This window comes from Clarias gariepinus, chromosome 8, assembly GCF_024256425.1.
Source record: "Clarias gariepinus isolate MV-2021 ecotype Netherlands chromosome 8, CGAR_prim_01v2, whole genome shotgun sequence".
In the NCBI taxonomy this organism is placed as follows: domain Eukaryota; kingdom Metazoa; phylum Chordata; class Actinopteri; order Siluriformes; family Clariidae; genus Clarias; species Clarias gariepinus.
In genome coordinates, this window is record NC_071107.1 from 14913314 (window position 1) to 14926650 (window position 13337).

At 37.5% G+C, this 13337-nt stretch overlaps 1 protein-coding gene across 2 annotated transcripts; it reads right to left on the reverse strand.

Moving 5' to 3' along the window:
* Window positions 1-3270: 3270 nt before the first annotated feature.
* Window positions 3271-12156, reverse strand: rel (v-rel avian reticuloendotheliosis viral oncogene homolog). 2 transcript variants are annotated; one of them, XM_053502601.1, is made up of 10 exons: window positions 12087-12156; window positions 11565-11585; window positions 10638-10777; window positions 10388-10536; window positions 9775-9866; window positions 7360-7500; window positions 5608-5712; window positions 5148-5363; window positions 4882-5022; window positions 3271-4774 (listed from the first exon to the last, which is right to left on the reverse strand). In XM_053502601.1, the coding sequence occupies exons 1-10, from the start codon at window positions 12091-12093 to the stop codon at window positions 3969-3971; spliced, it is 1818 nt and encodes a 605-aa protein (XP_053358576.1). In that variant the 5' UTR covers window positions 12094-12156; the 3' UTR covers window positions 3271-3968. The 2 variants fall into 2 exon arrangements, with proteins under 2 accessions (XP_053358576.1, XP_053358577.1); XM_053502602.1 differs by lacking the exon at window positions 11565-11585 and having other exon boundaries at window positions 12087-12148.
* Window positions 12157-13337: the final 1181 nt, after the last annotated feature.

The window sequence follows — 13337 nt, forward strand, 5'->3', positions numbered from 1 at the left end:
GTGTCACAGTAGGCAGTATGCATGGAAAAACACCAAAAGAAAGTGCAAAAACCGCAAAAGTACAGATTTGGCATTTCAGCACCACAGCCCAATGTTTCTACGAACCACAGAGCTCAAATCTGTGATTTGCATCTTAGCCAATAAAATAATGTTAGTTAAAGATTTAAACTCACATGGGAATATTGCAGTTTTTAGGGTCTGAGCCATTGGGTCTTTACATGGTTTTTGATGGTGAAAACCATTACCACCTACTATAATCAAAGTTATGTTAGTTATAGTTATTAGCTTATTATAATTAGCTTATAGGACTGGTCACCTTAACGATCCAGACAGTACAGTGGGGGGGATAATAAATAAATAAATATTATCAACTTGCATCTAATTTGTGTGGAGATAGTTGGATTTCTTTATGAAGTTTGGGTTTGTGTGATTCATTTGATAGTTTCAGTGGTCCCATGGCTGCAAAATATTTCATAGAGGTTATGAGTCTCAATTTTATGTTGATCCTCTGTGCTTTATAGTTATAAAAAAAAAAATTTATATATATATATATATATATATATATATATATATATATATATATATATATATATATATACACACACAAGTACTAAACTAAAGTGCCACTATTCACAATAGTTGTAGGTTGTGTCTCTTTATAGATTACATTTTTAAGGATTCTCTGTAAAATCTTACAACATTTAGTAGTTAATCCTATGAATACTTGCTTACAAGGATGAAGCAGCTACTACAAATGAAGGAATGATTGAATAAATGAATGAGAACTCTTAATCAAAGAATGGTTCCAAAGAAAGGTTGAGCTATGGGCAAGTAGGTTTATTAAATCTTTTTTTTTCTACTTATTACTATAAAATAGTTTCTACATTTTTCCTACCCACAGTATTATATGATTTCAAGTGTAAAAGTCAGAGCTTGGCTTTAATGTGTAATTTAATTTTCTCTGTGTTTATTTAGTAACTGTACCTACATTATATAGGGATTTTCCCTGCACTCTGTGATCTGAGATTCATTGTATGAGGTCAGCAGAAGCAGGAAAAGAGTCAGGCCGTATGTAATGCTCAAGTAACATTATTTTCTACTACACCCTCTCCTGGGGTACAAATATATGTCATTGAAGATTTTCTCATGGCTGTGTAGATAGAAATATAATCTAGTCTGTCTCTAAACTTAAAATTATATAAAATATTACTTTTACATAATTAAATTTCATTTCAAATTAGATTCGTTTTACCAGGCATAGTTGTATATAACTACGTCTTGTCTTTAGTGTATGAACTGATATATGGAAATAGAGCACTATGTGTTTTATACAAATTCAAAACACTATGAATAGGTATGTAACCTGATCCTGTAACTTCCTCATTCCACTGGAGAGGGCTGAAACACACACCAAGCAGGTTTTTGAGGTGTACCATCAAATACTGGTGTGTGTGTGTGTGTGGGCTTGTGATGAAGGACATGGGAGGAGCCTGACTGGAACTGATAGACCTGATTATGATGATGTTTTGCCCTGGCAATGTTCCAGGGCAAATGTGTTATTTAAAACGTACAACAATAAATGTTCAGAAGACGCAAAAATCTCCGGTGCATGTCATTCAATAGCTGGTCCATGTAATATGATTACTAGCCAACCCTAACTTTTCTTTTCCAGATGTGAATATAGCACAAGAATGCTTGAGAACAATACAATAATGTTTTTTAAACAGTTTTTTTCTTCTCATAATCCGTGGCTTTTCTCTTCAGACTAAACCTAGACTAAAAATAACATCTTATCCTGAAAGTAAACCTGTGCAAAAATCTATTCAGGGTTCGTCATCATGCCTTATCTGGGCTACATGTTTACTGCTGATAACATAAATTGTTCATTCACCTGAACAGTGTAGCGTAGGCAAAAGACAAGAAAGGAAATCCCATAGTGGCATCCTCGTCACCATAACACCCCTCTCTCTCTCTCTTTCTTTCTTTGTATTTGTATGTGCTATGCACATGGCTGAATTGTTTGCTGTTTGTGGTTTGGTATGCTACACTCTGACAGGAAGCTAAGATTTTTAAACTGCAAGTGTTCTTTGTGAAACAAAAAAGAAGACTGTCATGCATCACGTGTACTGGCACCTGTTAAAAGAAATGCATGTTTATTTTTTAAGCAAGAACTATATTATTGAGAATGATATTAAACAAAAAGACTACATTGTACATGACAATATTCATTATAAATAATTTCCTATATAAAATATTATCCTCCTTATGTTGGATAATGGAACCTTGACAAAACTTCAGAGTGGTGGTACCTAGGTGTCTACAGTAGGGTTCTGTGCTAGTGTCAAAAAGGTTGTGAGTTCATATCACAGTTCTGTCAGTGTTGGCTCAATGGTTATTTCATCACAATGTAATGCAAATAGTATGGCAAACATTTATGTATGTACCATACAGTAAATACAATGATTTATCCTAAAGACACACAATATTAACACATGAAAAACATTCTGTTGTTTTTACAGTGTAGGCTTCAGACAAAACTTCTTAACAATTCGTTGTTGTTTTTGTCCCCTTTCTTTCTTTTGATTTTCTACCAAACAAGACCATCTGATCCATGAAAGACATCTTGAGTTTAGGGATAGCATTTTAATCTAGACTAATCTAAAACCTAAAAAAGGAGGGATTACGAGTGAGATTCACTAAACCACGAATCCAAATGCGCATTGAAAACTGGTACATAACATGTCAGATCCTGTTGCTGAGGGTTTGAGGAATGGAGTGTCATAAAAGAACAATTACAAAGTCTGGAAAACTCTTCTGTCTCTACATGAGCTGATTTTTGTCCATCGGAGGAACTATACTGCTGTATAACTTTATACAGAGTTAAGAATGTTTATCAAACAAAGGAAAAACAAAAAAGTAAAAGAACTGTGATTGCTTCAAAGCTGTGATACAAACAATCCAGAATTGCAAAAGAGCTTAAGCAAATGGCCTAACCAAAATGCATCACATGTTACATCACCTACCACTAGACATTGTTGCAAAGAAATTTTTGAAATAGAACAGTGCCAAATTTATTGACTCATTAAAGGTGTATGCCAAATATGAGCATAAACATGCTTATTAAAAAATTCTTGAGGACTACAAAGTACTACAAAGCAAGCCATATTATTCCTATGCCAGCTACTTTCTGCTTTTTATTTTATTTTTTTCTTGTCTGCACAGCAGAAAAAAGTTCTTAACCAGTGTTACTTCATAAAAGGATACACAAAGAATATTTAATCATTTTATTGTATAAAAATACAAAACATTACATTAGATAAAAAGTCATATTGATTCCAATGTGAAGCTGAAACAAGCACACATACACCACATTCAACATATATAATTTTCTCCAGTAAATAGTTCAAAAAACAAAAACAAAACATATCATTATGTATCATTTAAAGGCATAACTTAGCCTTAATAATTTTTGAGAAGGATTAAGCCAGCATTTTGAGAACTTCAGACAGAATGTGTGTTTAATATGACATAGCCATTACACAGGGTCTGAGGGTCCCTGCATGTTCCAGAGAACAGATTGACTTCCTCACAATTGAGAAAGTTTGGACAGGTTTTCCAGGATTCTCAAAAATATGTTTATCAAAATCTATTTACATTTAATTGTTGGTGCCTTTTTAATATGACAGTGGTGTTCGCAATACTGGCTTTGAACATCCAATAAGCTTACTGTTAGAGTAATTTTTTATGGCAACAATTGCTCAGGGGTTACCTGTACTGCTTACTACAGTATCATTCACCATAACCATAAACTCAATGCCTCAACAGTGACTAAACTAAATTGTAAAGATTTAAGATTATTTCAGACAACATCCAAGCAAAGCTAAACTGTAAAATATAGGTTCAGTTACTCACTCTAAAAACAACATACATATATTATTATCATCCATAATTAATAAAAAAGAAACATTTTATTCGCCACCATATTGGCCATAGGACCAGTAGGATTCTGGGGCCATGCCAGTGTGGGGGTAGGATGGGTTCTGTGTGTTCCTTTGTCCTGATCCACTGGGTCTGCTGCTGGATGGATTTATTATGGTCTCCTGATTGCTGCTGTTGTTCGGTTGATAGTTAAGCATGGTGTAAGACGGTGTGCTGTCAAAGATGGTGGAATTGTTAAGGTCCAGCATTGCCAATGTACTTTGCCCTTGAGGCTCTTGTTTTAAATTATGAGCTGTCTGAGGACCTACTAGGCTATGGAGAAGTTCATTTCTATCCTGACTATTTGAATATGGGTAATTCATATCCATCACTCCTGTGTTTGCAGGCCCATTTTGTGTTCCAGATGCTTGTGAGGGAGCAAAGTTATTCCAGATGCTTTCACTAGTGGGCACGGTTTCTTTCCTGTGCAGAGGCTGTTGTGAATGCTCCAGCTGCTCCTGATGAGTCTGGGTGGCAGAAGCACCTTGAAGTTCAAGAATCTCCAGATCAATTGAACTCAGTAAGGGGAGGCTGTTCGGGCCATCCCCAGGGGTGCTTATGGAGGAAACTGGGTTAACTGGGTTAAGTGGGTTAACCTGTGACATACCCACTTGATTATTGGTTCCATGGTTGCTGCTGGGACTAGGCCACTGACCATGATTAAATGATACTTGAGCTGGAGATACTGAAGGGGCTGGCATCATTGGTTGAGGCTGGTAGGTGTTGTTGTACATGATTTGTTGATTTGGCCTCATTATACCATGATGAGGAGCAGGCTTTCCATAGGGATTCAGTTCTGTGAAAGATAAATTCATGCACAATAAGAGATAGACCAATGCAGAGTAATGCTTTATAAACATGAAAATATCCTAAAATGTTGTTGCAAATATTTCAGTTTCCCACCGGTTTTAATTCTTTGGTGCATCATATGTGTTTGAGATGGTGCTTTTTTGACCGCAGGGCTAATCCTTCCAGGCATGAAACTGGGGAAGGACTTCATTAAAGTCTCAATTTTTCGCTTCTTTTCTCGACACCCATATGGATCTGAAAGAAACAGACCCAAACATGTGACAATGTGCAACAACTTTAATATAAATTTTACACATTTTGTGTAAAACTATAATGGTAGACATTCTGTATCAAGTGTGACATGAGAAAAAATTTCTTACCTTTGTCATCAGGCAAGTATCTAAACTCCATTGGTTCGCTCACTTCCTGGTCAGTGGGGCGCCGCAGCTGCATCTGAACAGTGACCGGAGATGTGATGGAGGTGTCGCAGTAGGCAGGCGTACGGAAAACGATAGCCACCTGCCTGTGCACATCTGCCTGGGAGAAGGACCCTCTAGCCTCCCACGTCTGGGTGAAGAAGCGCACTTCTATATCATCTAGTGTGATGGAGCAAGCATGGAAAGATGAGGTGATGAGGTGATGACTCATGTAATAAAGTGTTACATGGTGGCATAAGAAAAGCATGAGTCTATTATTTTTCAATGTATGACCATTACAGGAACAGTGCAGTGGAATGATACGTAGATGAATGGGTAAAGGAGAAAAGTGAAAGAGAATTTAACACTTTGGGAAGAATTAATGTTTTTCAATTGTTAATAATACATCCAGAACAGTTTCTACCTTTTTGGACTTTGTCACAGAGCAGGAAGATCTCATCGCCACCCTTTACACTGCCATTGTTTTTGTTGACGCGGCAGATGCGTAGCTCGGCGGTGTTTGGGGCACCTGCAAAAAAGCCAGAGAGTCCATTAAATTGACAGAACCATAAGATCGAAATATGAGAATAAGCTTTGGTGTAACTTGGAAGTCCAATCTCAGTTTCTGGCTGTGTTTTGTTCTGAAGTGATTATTAGAATGTCCTTCTGCCTTAAAAGCCCCCCTCCCTCCCCACGACAGTTATCAAACAAAGTATTGAAATTTACAAATAGATACCAGTTTGCTTCCAGCTGTTTTACTCTGTTTTTGTTTAGATATAATTTACTATGTCTGAATGCATGGTACATTAACGTGGCCTACATTTATACATAAATTCACTGATGTGTCGCAACCTATTGGATTGCCTCCAAAAATTATGACTTTACTTGAGAAAGATGGAACAAATGGCTACTCTGGATGAGCCCCTTTTTAAATTCACAAACCTCAAAAATAAGCAGAACCTCAAAAATATCAAGCTTTTTGCTATGAGAGGACATGAGTGAATGATTAAAGTATACAGCAGATTGGCAGGTTCTGTTTTATAATGTGAGGGTGGGGCTGTGTCACACTTCCTCTTTAAGTGTTTAAAGTGTATTAAAGTATCTATTTTAGGGAAGTGTTTCTTAGTTACACTTGTTCATGCGCAGTCAGTGACCACAACAAAAAGAACTCACCTCGCAGGTATTGCACACACATAACATATTTTCCTTGACTCTATCTTGCATTGCATTACCCAACGTGACACTGGCCCATAAAGCCCTCTAAAGAGTGATTTCCGCTTATACGCGGTACTCACACTACCTAGCAGCTCAGGAAGTGCTAAATGGGGCCATACTTACTTCCTGTAAAGTGATAAGTCCCACTTACAGCTTTGTGACATCTGTGAATTCTAACCCAATAAACATGTTGAAATTCTTCATGATTATGTACACTTAAAGGTATCCACGATCATTAAATAATCAAGAACACAAACAAAGTTCGCCTTGCTTTATACAAAACCTTTATTTTTTTTATACAACATTTCGTTGCTGATTCTTAACCTGTCCGTTACTTTTGTTGAGCAGACTCCTCAAGGTTTTGTTTTTGCCATATTTCTACCTTTCCAAAATAATACATTTTACATGCTCTGTGACAAGTTTGGGCTATTATTTTTTATAACCAAACCATAATCGATAATTTTTTACAATCCTCTCCCAAACTTGTTTTGATGGCTCATTGTCTTTCTGATGCTGTATTTACTATATACTGTATTAAGATGAGCTGGGACTTTAATTCATAAACTGCTCACAATTGAACTACATTCAAGCTCAACTTATGTAACCTCTGATGGCATCTGGTTGCACCAGAAATAATTAACTCCTTTCGCAGCAATGCGGGTGAATACTTAAGTTTTTTATTTATTTATTTATTTTTTATCTGCAAATAATTTAGCTTGTGGATGATACTGATGTTCCCTTTTACTTCAATATTATGGGCTGTTTTGTGTAGAGTCATTGAATATAATCTTATTTAAGGATTCTAGGTTCTAAGTTGTAACATGCTGAAATATGGAAAAGTGGGGGGCACAGGGGTGAATACTTATGCAAGCCACACAGCAGACTAATTGCTTTAACAAGTCATAATGAAATCAACCAAATCTATCATGATCTACAGGAGATGTGTTTTGTGGCAACTCACGGTTGTCATAGATAGGATTGGAGATGATCGGTGTCAGCGCAATGCTGTAGCATCCAGTTGAATCTTGTAAAAAGACCTGGAAACATAGACGCACCACGTTCAAGTCGTATTCTTCCGTCTGCAAGAGTTGCTCCCGAGGAACTGCACAACCAAATACACACAGACCGAACAAGTTTGTTAGTATGCATCACTTTTACACATGTGTATAATCTAACCACTTTAAAAGTCAGAGGTGACGGAAGGAATGAAAAAGAACAGCACCAGATTCAGTGGAGTCATGTGACAGACCAAAAATGAAATTCATTCAAAGTCTGATTATCTTGAAAATATCTGAGTGACGCTCTTTCTACGTCATACTGCTGCAAAAGCTACTCAGCGGTATCCCCGGGTAAGTCACTGATGTGCCCACGCACATCTACAAATGCAGACACTCACACTCTATACAAAATGCGTGTGAAGTTGTTTCTGAGTGCGTGCACACATGCCCACTCATTCTCTCTTTCAGGGGAGCGTTCGCAGTGGACTCTCCCGCCCACGGGCAGTGTGACGTGCGGCTGACAACCGAGGTGAGGTCACCGCAGATGGAAATATCACAGAGAACCAAAAATCAAGAAAGCTCTGAGGACAGATGACGACTGTTGTGCTGTGAAGAGGCAGCTAACCTGACGTTAGGAGCTCAGCCTTTGCTTAAACCACAAGGCCTCAAAGAGGAAAAAGAAATGAGAGGGAGAGGTGGATAGATATAGAAACGGAGAGTGTAGAACACACAGAAGGAGAAACAGATAGAAAGATGACTTTGTAGACACACTGATACATGAGAGTGGGTAGGAAGGGTGAGTGGGTGTAGAGTCAGAAGCAGAGTGTGAAAATGAGGAGGTGATGTGCGTGCACCGTTTTGCATATGTATGTGTGTGTAAAGGGACACAGTAACACTTCGACAAAACCAAGCATTTGGGTAGATGTGGGCAGGTTGGAGGATGCAATAGGGACAGGGAGACCTACACGGCAGACCCACACATATCTCCAGCCACTTCTGTCTGCACTTTTTTTTCTCTCACTTTACTGAGGTTTTTCCTCTCGCTACATAAATGTCATTCAGATATAAAACAGATATTAGAGAAACACTAATTGAAAACCATACATCATATCACGAGTTAAAAAGGCCAATAAGGCATGACACAACAAGCGAAGTGAGCTCATAGCTGGCAAGCTCTCCCTTCTACGCATGACCAAACATCCAAACTAATACCAAAAGTCATTTTAATACAGTGACGCAGCCAAGAGTTTTGTTTCACATATATTGTATTTACAGACATTGCCAGATTTCTCTTCATTCTGTATTTGAACACAAAAAAGATTCTGTTGCGTTTTAGGAAGTAAAAGGGTGGACCATGTAATTAGTTTGGGAAACACTGAGCTCTCAGCAGAAGTGAGAGTTATCTTAAAGTCTAAAGAAGTGGACAAGAGGAAGTAATAACAGGACAACCTGGTCTGTTGCTTCTACATTACCAAAATGAGAGTGTAATACTTCTGTTATGTACATACACTAAAAAGGTTGTTAAAAGGTCCCAAGTGCTGTTATTACTTATTACTTTCATTAAGTTCTGTGTCAATTTCTTAGTTATCTTTCCTGCTATTGAGAAAAACGATAACAAAGCAATCCTGTAGACATCTTTGAAAACATGCACAACGTGATATTTGAAAGGACTCTCTCTAACGCAGGTTTCTAATCCTGCTTCTAGAGTACACCATGTTCTGCACGCTCTTCCCAACACACCTGATTTAATTAAATTCAGCTAATCAATTGTGCTTCCTGAGTTAAAGTGGGTGTGTTCAACATAGAGAAAACACTGAAATGTGCCTGAGCGGGGGTACTCCAGGACCAGGCTTTTTAGGGACAAACCCAAGAGCATCATAATGGTCTTACACATATTAATTTTGTTTAAGACTGCACCATCAAAGACATGCTGACTGTGGTGAGGCTCGCGGTTTCTTTAGTATCGTTGGACAGTAGTTTTTTAGTTTTGTTAATATTTACATTGAGATTACAATACAAGCAATAATGTATATAGCTAAACTTTCTCTTCATATTTTACGCAGCATAAATAAAGTCCTCTATTCCTGCACTGAATAAATTTCCCCTGGTCACATGCCATGTGACAACGCAGCCACTTGTGCAACAGAGAAAAACGAGAAGTAACCTTTTTTTCTTTCCTAATGATACCAGTGTTGCTCAAACACAACCAGATTAGCAGTGAAAGAAAGGATGTAGTGATTTACACTGTCATATCTGCTAAGGTCTATCTAATTTGTATGAACAATGTCCTGATATTATCCTTATATAACAACAAAATGTAAGACTGTGAAGAGATGGAGAGAAGAGGTCAAAAGTGTCTAAAATATATATATCCTCACCAGTGAATGGGTTGAGACCTCGGGTCACTCTCTGCAAAATGGCATCCCTGACTTCTCTTCTCCTTACACACTGGATGCCTAGGTTCTGGAACCTAATTGAAAATAAAAAAAAAGATCAAAACAAGGGCCTAGACAAAATGCTAGTGAGTTAAATAACAGGACAGACATTTAGAGTACAGTGGTCAGTGACTGGACAAAACACTGCAGGTTCAAGTTTTGCATACAAGGGAAATCCCCTCACGACAATCCTTCTCAGAAACATTTAGATACTGAACAAAAGATGGACAGACTTTCAAAAGTGTAGTGTTACAGTATGTGCATGGTGGTGTGGAGGCAGTAAGTGGACATGGGGCATTTTAATATTGAAAATCCATAAAGGGAGCAGGGCAGGGCGATATAGTTTGCTGTAAACCCATCCATCCATCTATACATCTATACAAAAATACATATATACATACAAACAAACATACATACAAAATAAAAAGTCATCTTTTATTTTGATTGTTTTGTTTTAACTTGCATTTAAAAATAAAAAAAATAAAGAAAACCAAATGCTTGGTGTTTAGCCAGAGTGTCTGTGATTCCAGTAAGTTAAGAAGGAGTTCTGACTTACGCAATAACTCTGCGTTCAGGGCCAAATTCTGCCTCGTAATATCCATCCTTGCAGTCTTTTCCCACCAGGTCATGTGGGTGTGGCCTGTATGGCTCATTTTTGGTCACCAGTGATACACGCACTTTCCCTCTTCCACAGGTGTTCAGAATCTAAAGGCAAAGAGGAAACAATTTAGAAATGTTTAACACTGCTTGATAAAGATGACCAATGAATGGGAATCTATATAAAATATGAGTTGCACGCTGTATACCTGGATGCTTGGATAAGTCCTATTATTGTCGGAACTTCTTTCTCCGGGTATGCTCCCTGCTGATCGGCCTTCACACTTATACCTGAAGCGCATGCCTCTTTGTTTGGGTTGTTCAAAGATCTGAACACAGGGCTCTCCCACTAATTGGTGAAAAAAACAGAGTTTAGAAAGTTGAATGCTTATTCAAATAATCCGAGCCATAGTAGCAACTTTAAAAAACATTTAAAGACACAGTAAACACATGGACAGATCCCATTCAAATCAAAGCAAAATAACCAGATTTCAGAGAAACATATATGCCAGGAAGCAGCCAAGGTGATACAACAGCAAAAACCCTGCAAAACTTTCACGATCTAAACATCTGTACACCACATTATTTTTCCTCAGAACCTGATTGTAACCACAGCCGACATCAAATAATTTCCCCGTTGCTACACCTGTTCGTATACACTGCTCACAGGCCCTCTGATGTGCCAGTGGACCACAGGGTACGATTATGATTATCAAAGCTTTATCACGCAGCTGTTCTGGCACAGCTGTGCATGGCATGAGATGCTCAGTTCCTGTTCATTTGTCTTTTTTTTGAAAAAAAAAAAAAAATCCACTGAGATCTCTGTCTGTAGAATTTTAGACAAGTGTAGTATATAGAATATCAACACTAGGGGAGCTGAGGTCTGCATCCAGGATGCGTACTGGCCAGATCTCCTTCAGGCGCATGTAGAAAGCGCTATAGAGCAGTGCCTACACACAGATGACCTCAGTCACATCTACCTGCTCTGCATGCAACACACACACACAGGAAGTGACCTATACTACAACCTCAGCAAGCTACCCAGAGTTTAAAAAAAGAAAGAGGAAAGTAGGCAAATAAGCAAGAGTTAGAAGCAAATGATAAACTTGGCATATCTTTAGCAGTTGTTAACTTACTGTTCAGTACAGGGAAATGAGCTGTGCAAGAAAAGACGAGAGGAAATCAGTACATGGAAGAAAAAAGGCACAGTTTGATAAGGACTCTGTTAATGGGAACTTGAAGTCGAAAGCAGTTGACAGATGTTCCTCATTTTGATTTCCTTCTGCGGATGTGTCTGCCATAAATTTCATCAACTCTTCATACTTCACACTTTCAGAATCGTTTGGCTTAAATCAGTTTAATTAGTTTGTATGTTAATGTTTAGTTATAAACGTACCAACTCTTAGTTGTTGGATACCAAACATCATTATTTCAAATTGCCGATTCAACTAGACGACTAAAAATAAGTAAACTAGTTCATTATTTACATATGAGATGCTGTCAAGCTTAACCATAATCATATATTGATTTTTATAGTGATATGGTTTATATATCAATTTATATTTAAATTAAGTTATAATAATTACATTGATGAGACAGGTAAAATTATATATATATTACAAAAAAAAACTATATAAATTAAACAGTTTCATACTTACCATCCATGTCTGTGGAGCCCCCTGACAGCAGTGTACAGTAGCCTACGTGTGTATGGACTGGACTGAATGGGTGACGAATGAACGCTCTGACGTTAAGTACTGACAAATCGCTCGACAAAGAGCCGATTCTTTGACGCGACTCGCAGTTCTAAAGAGTCGTTTATAAGAAGACGAATCAAACAGATCATGTGACACATCAGGTCTCAGTATTTATGATTCTCTGACGTAGTGTATTTACAAATCACAATCCGAATAACGACAACGAGAGTTGTACAACTAAGCGGTGCGTTTGACCCTGTTCTCTTTGCAGGAAGGTTGCAAGATTGTAGGATAGGAGTGTTGTATTAGGAAGTATACATAAATATCAAAATAGATACAAGAATAATTCTAGGTACATGCAGACAGCGCTGCAAAATCATATCAATATAGCGGTCTGTCAGGCCAGCTACTCTCCACTTTGTTTGATTTTTTTATTTTATCATAAATTGTATTATCATCAAAAGGAAACTAATAGTTTTGATAAAACTTGTAATGAACCGATTGGGAGTCAAATAGTTAAACTGAACCGAGCGCACTGCCTCGCATCACTAGTAGCATTTCTCGGGAATTCCCCAGCCTAGAACACACCCCATCTTAATCTACAACCAATCAGAACGAAGCGTACAAATATGGCTAACACGCCCACTAACCAGACCGCTACATTACAAACGCGTAGAACTTTATCTAGTAGTTTTTCATGAAATGTCACAAAACTTGAAGCCACCCAATTGGTAAGGATCAGAACCGGCAGCCTGAACAACCTGTTTAAGTATGTAAGAGTAAAACCTAATTAACAGACACAAGAGATTAAATAAATCTATTAAAAATGATTAAGTTATATGAATGTAGAAATACGGTTCAAAACTCGTATACGCTATTCGTAGTCTAGAATTTTGACGTTTGCTAAATGTATGCAAATAATACTTTAATAAAATGTTGTAAACATTGTACAAAATCTTAAAACACCGAAGTCGTTCTGCAGTTCCTTCGTCATGTCGAGGGTAATCCCCCTGTAACGTCATTCGCCTACACGGAGAAATGGGAATCTCCCAGAAAAACGAGAACAAGGAAGTTTACTTCAGACAATAGAAAAATAAATAGATAGGGATTCGCTGACTATTAAATCACACAAAAAATGATTAAAAATAATTTTAGTTAAACACGGTTTAACTAAATACATGCCAAATAACCTATAAACAGTAAAAGAAAAAA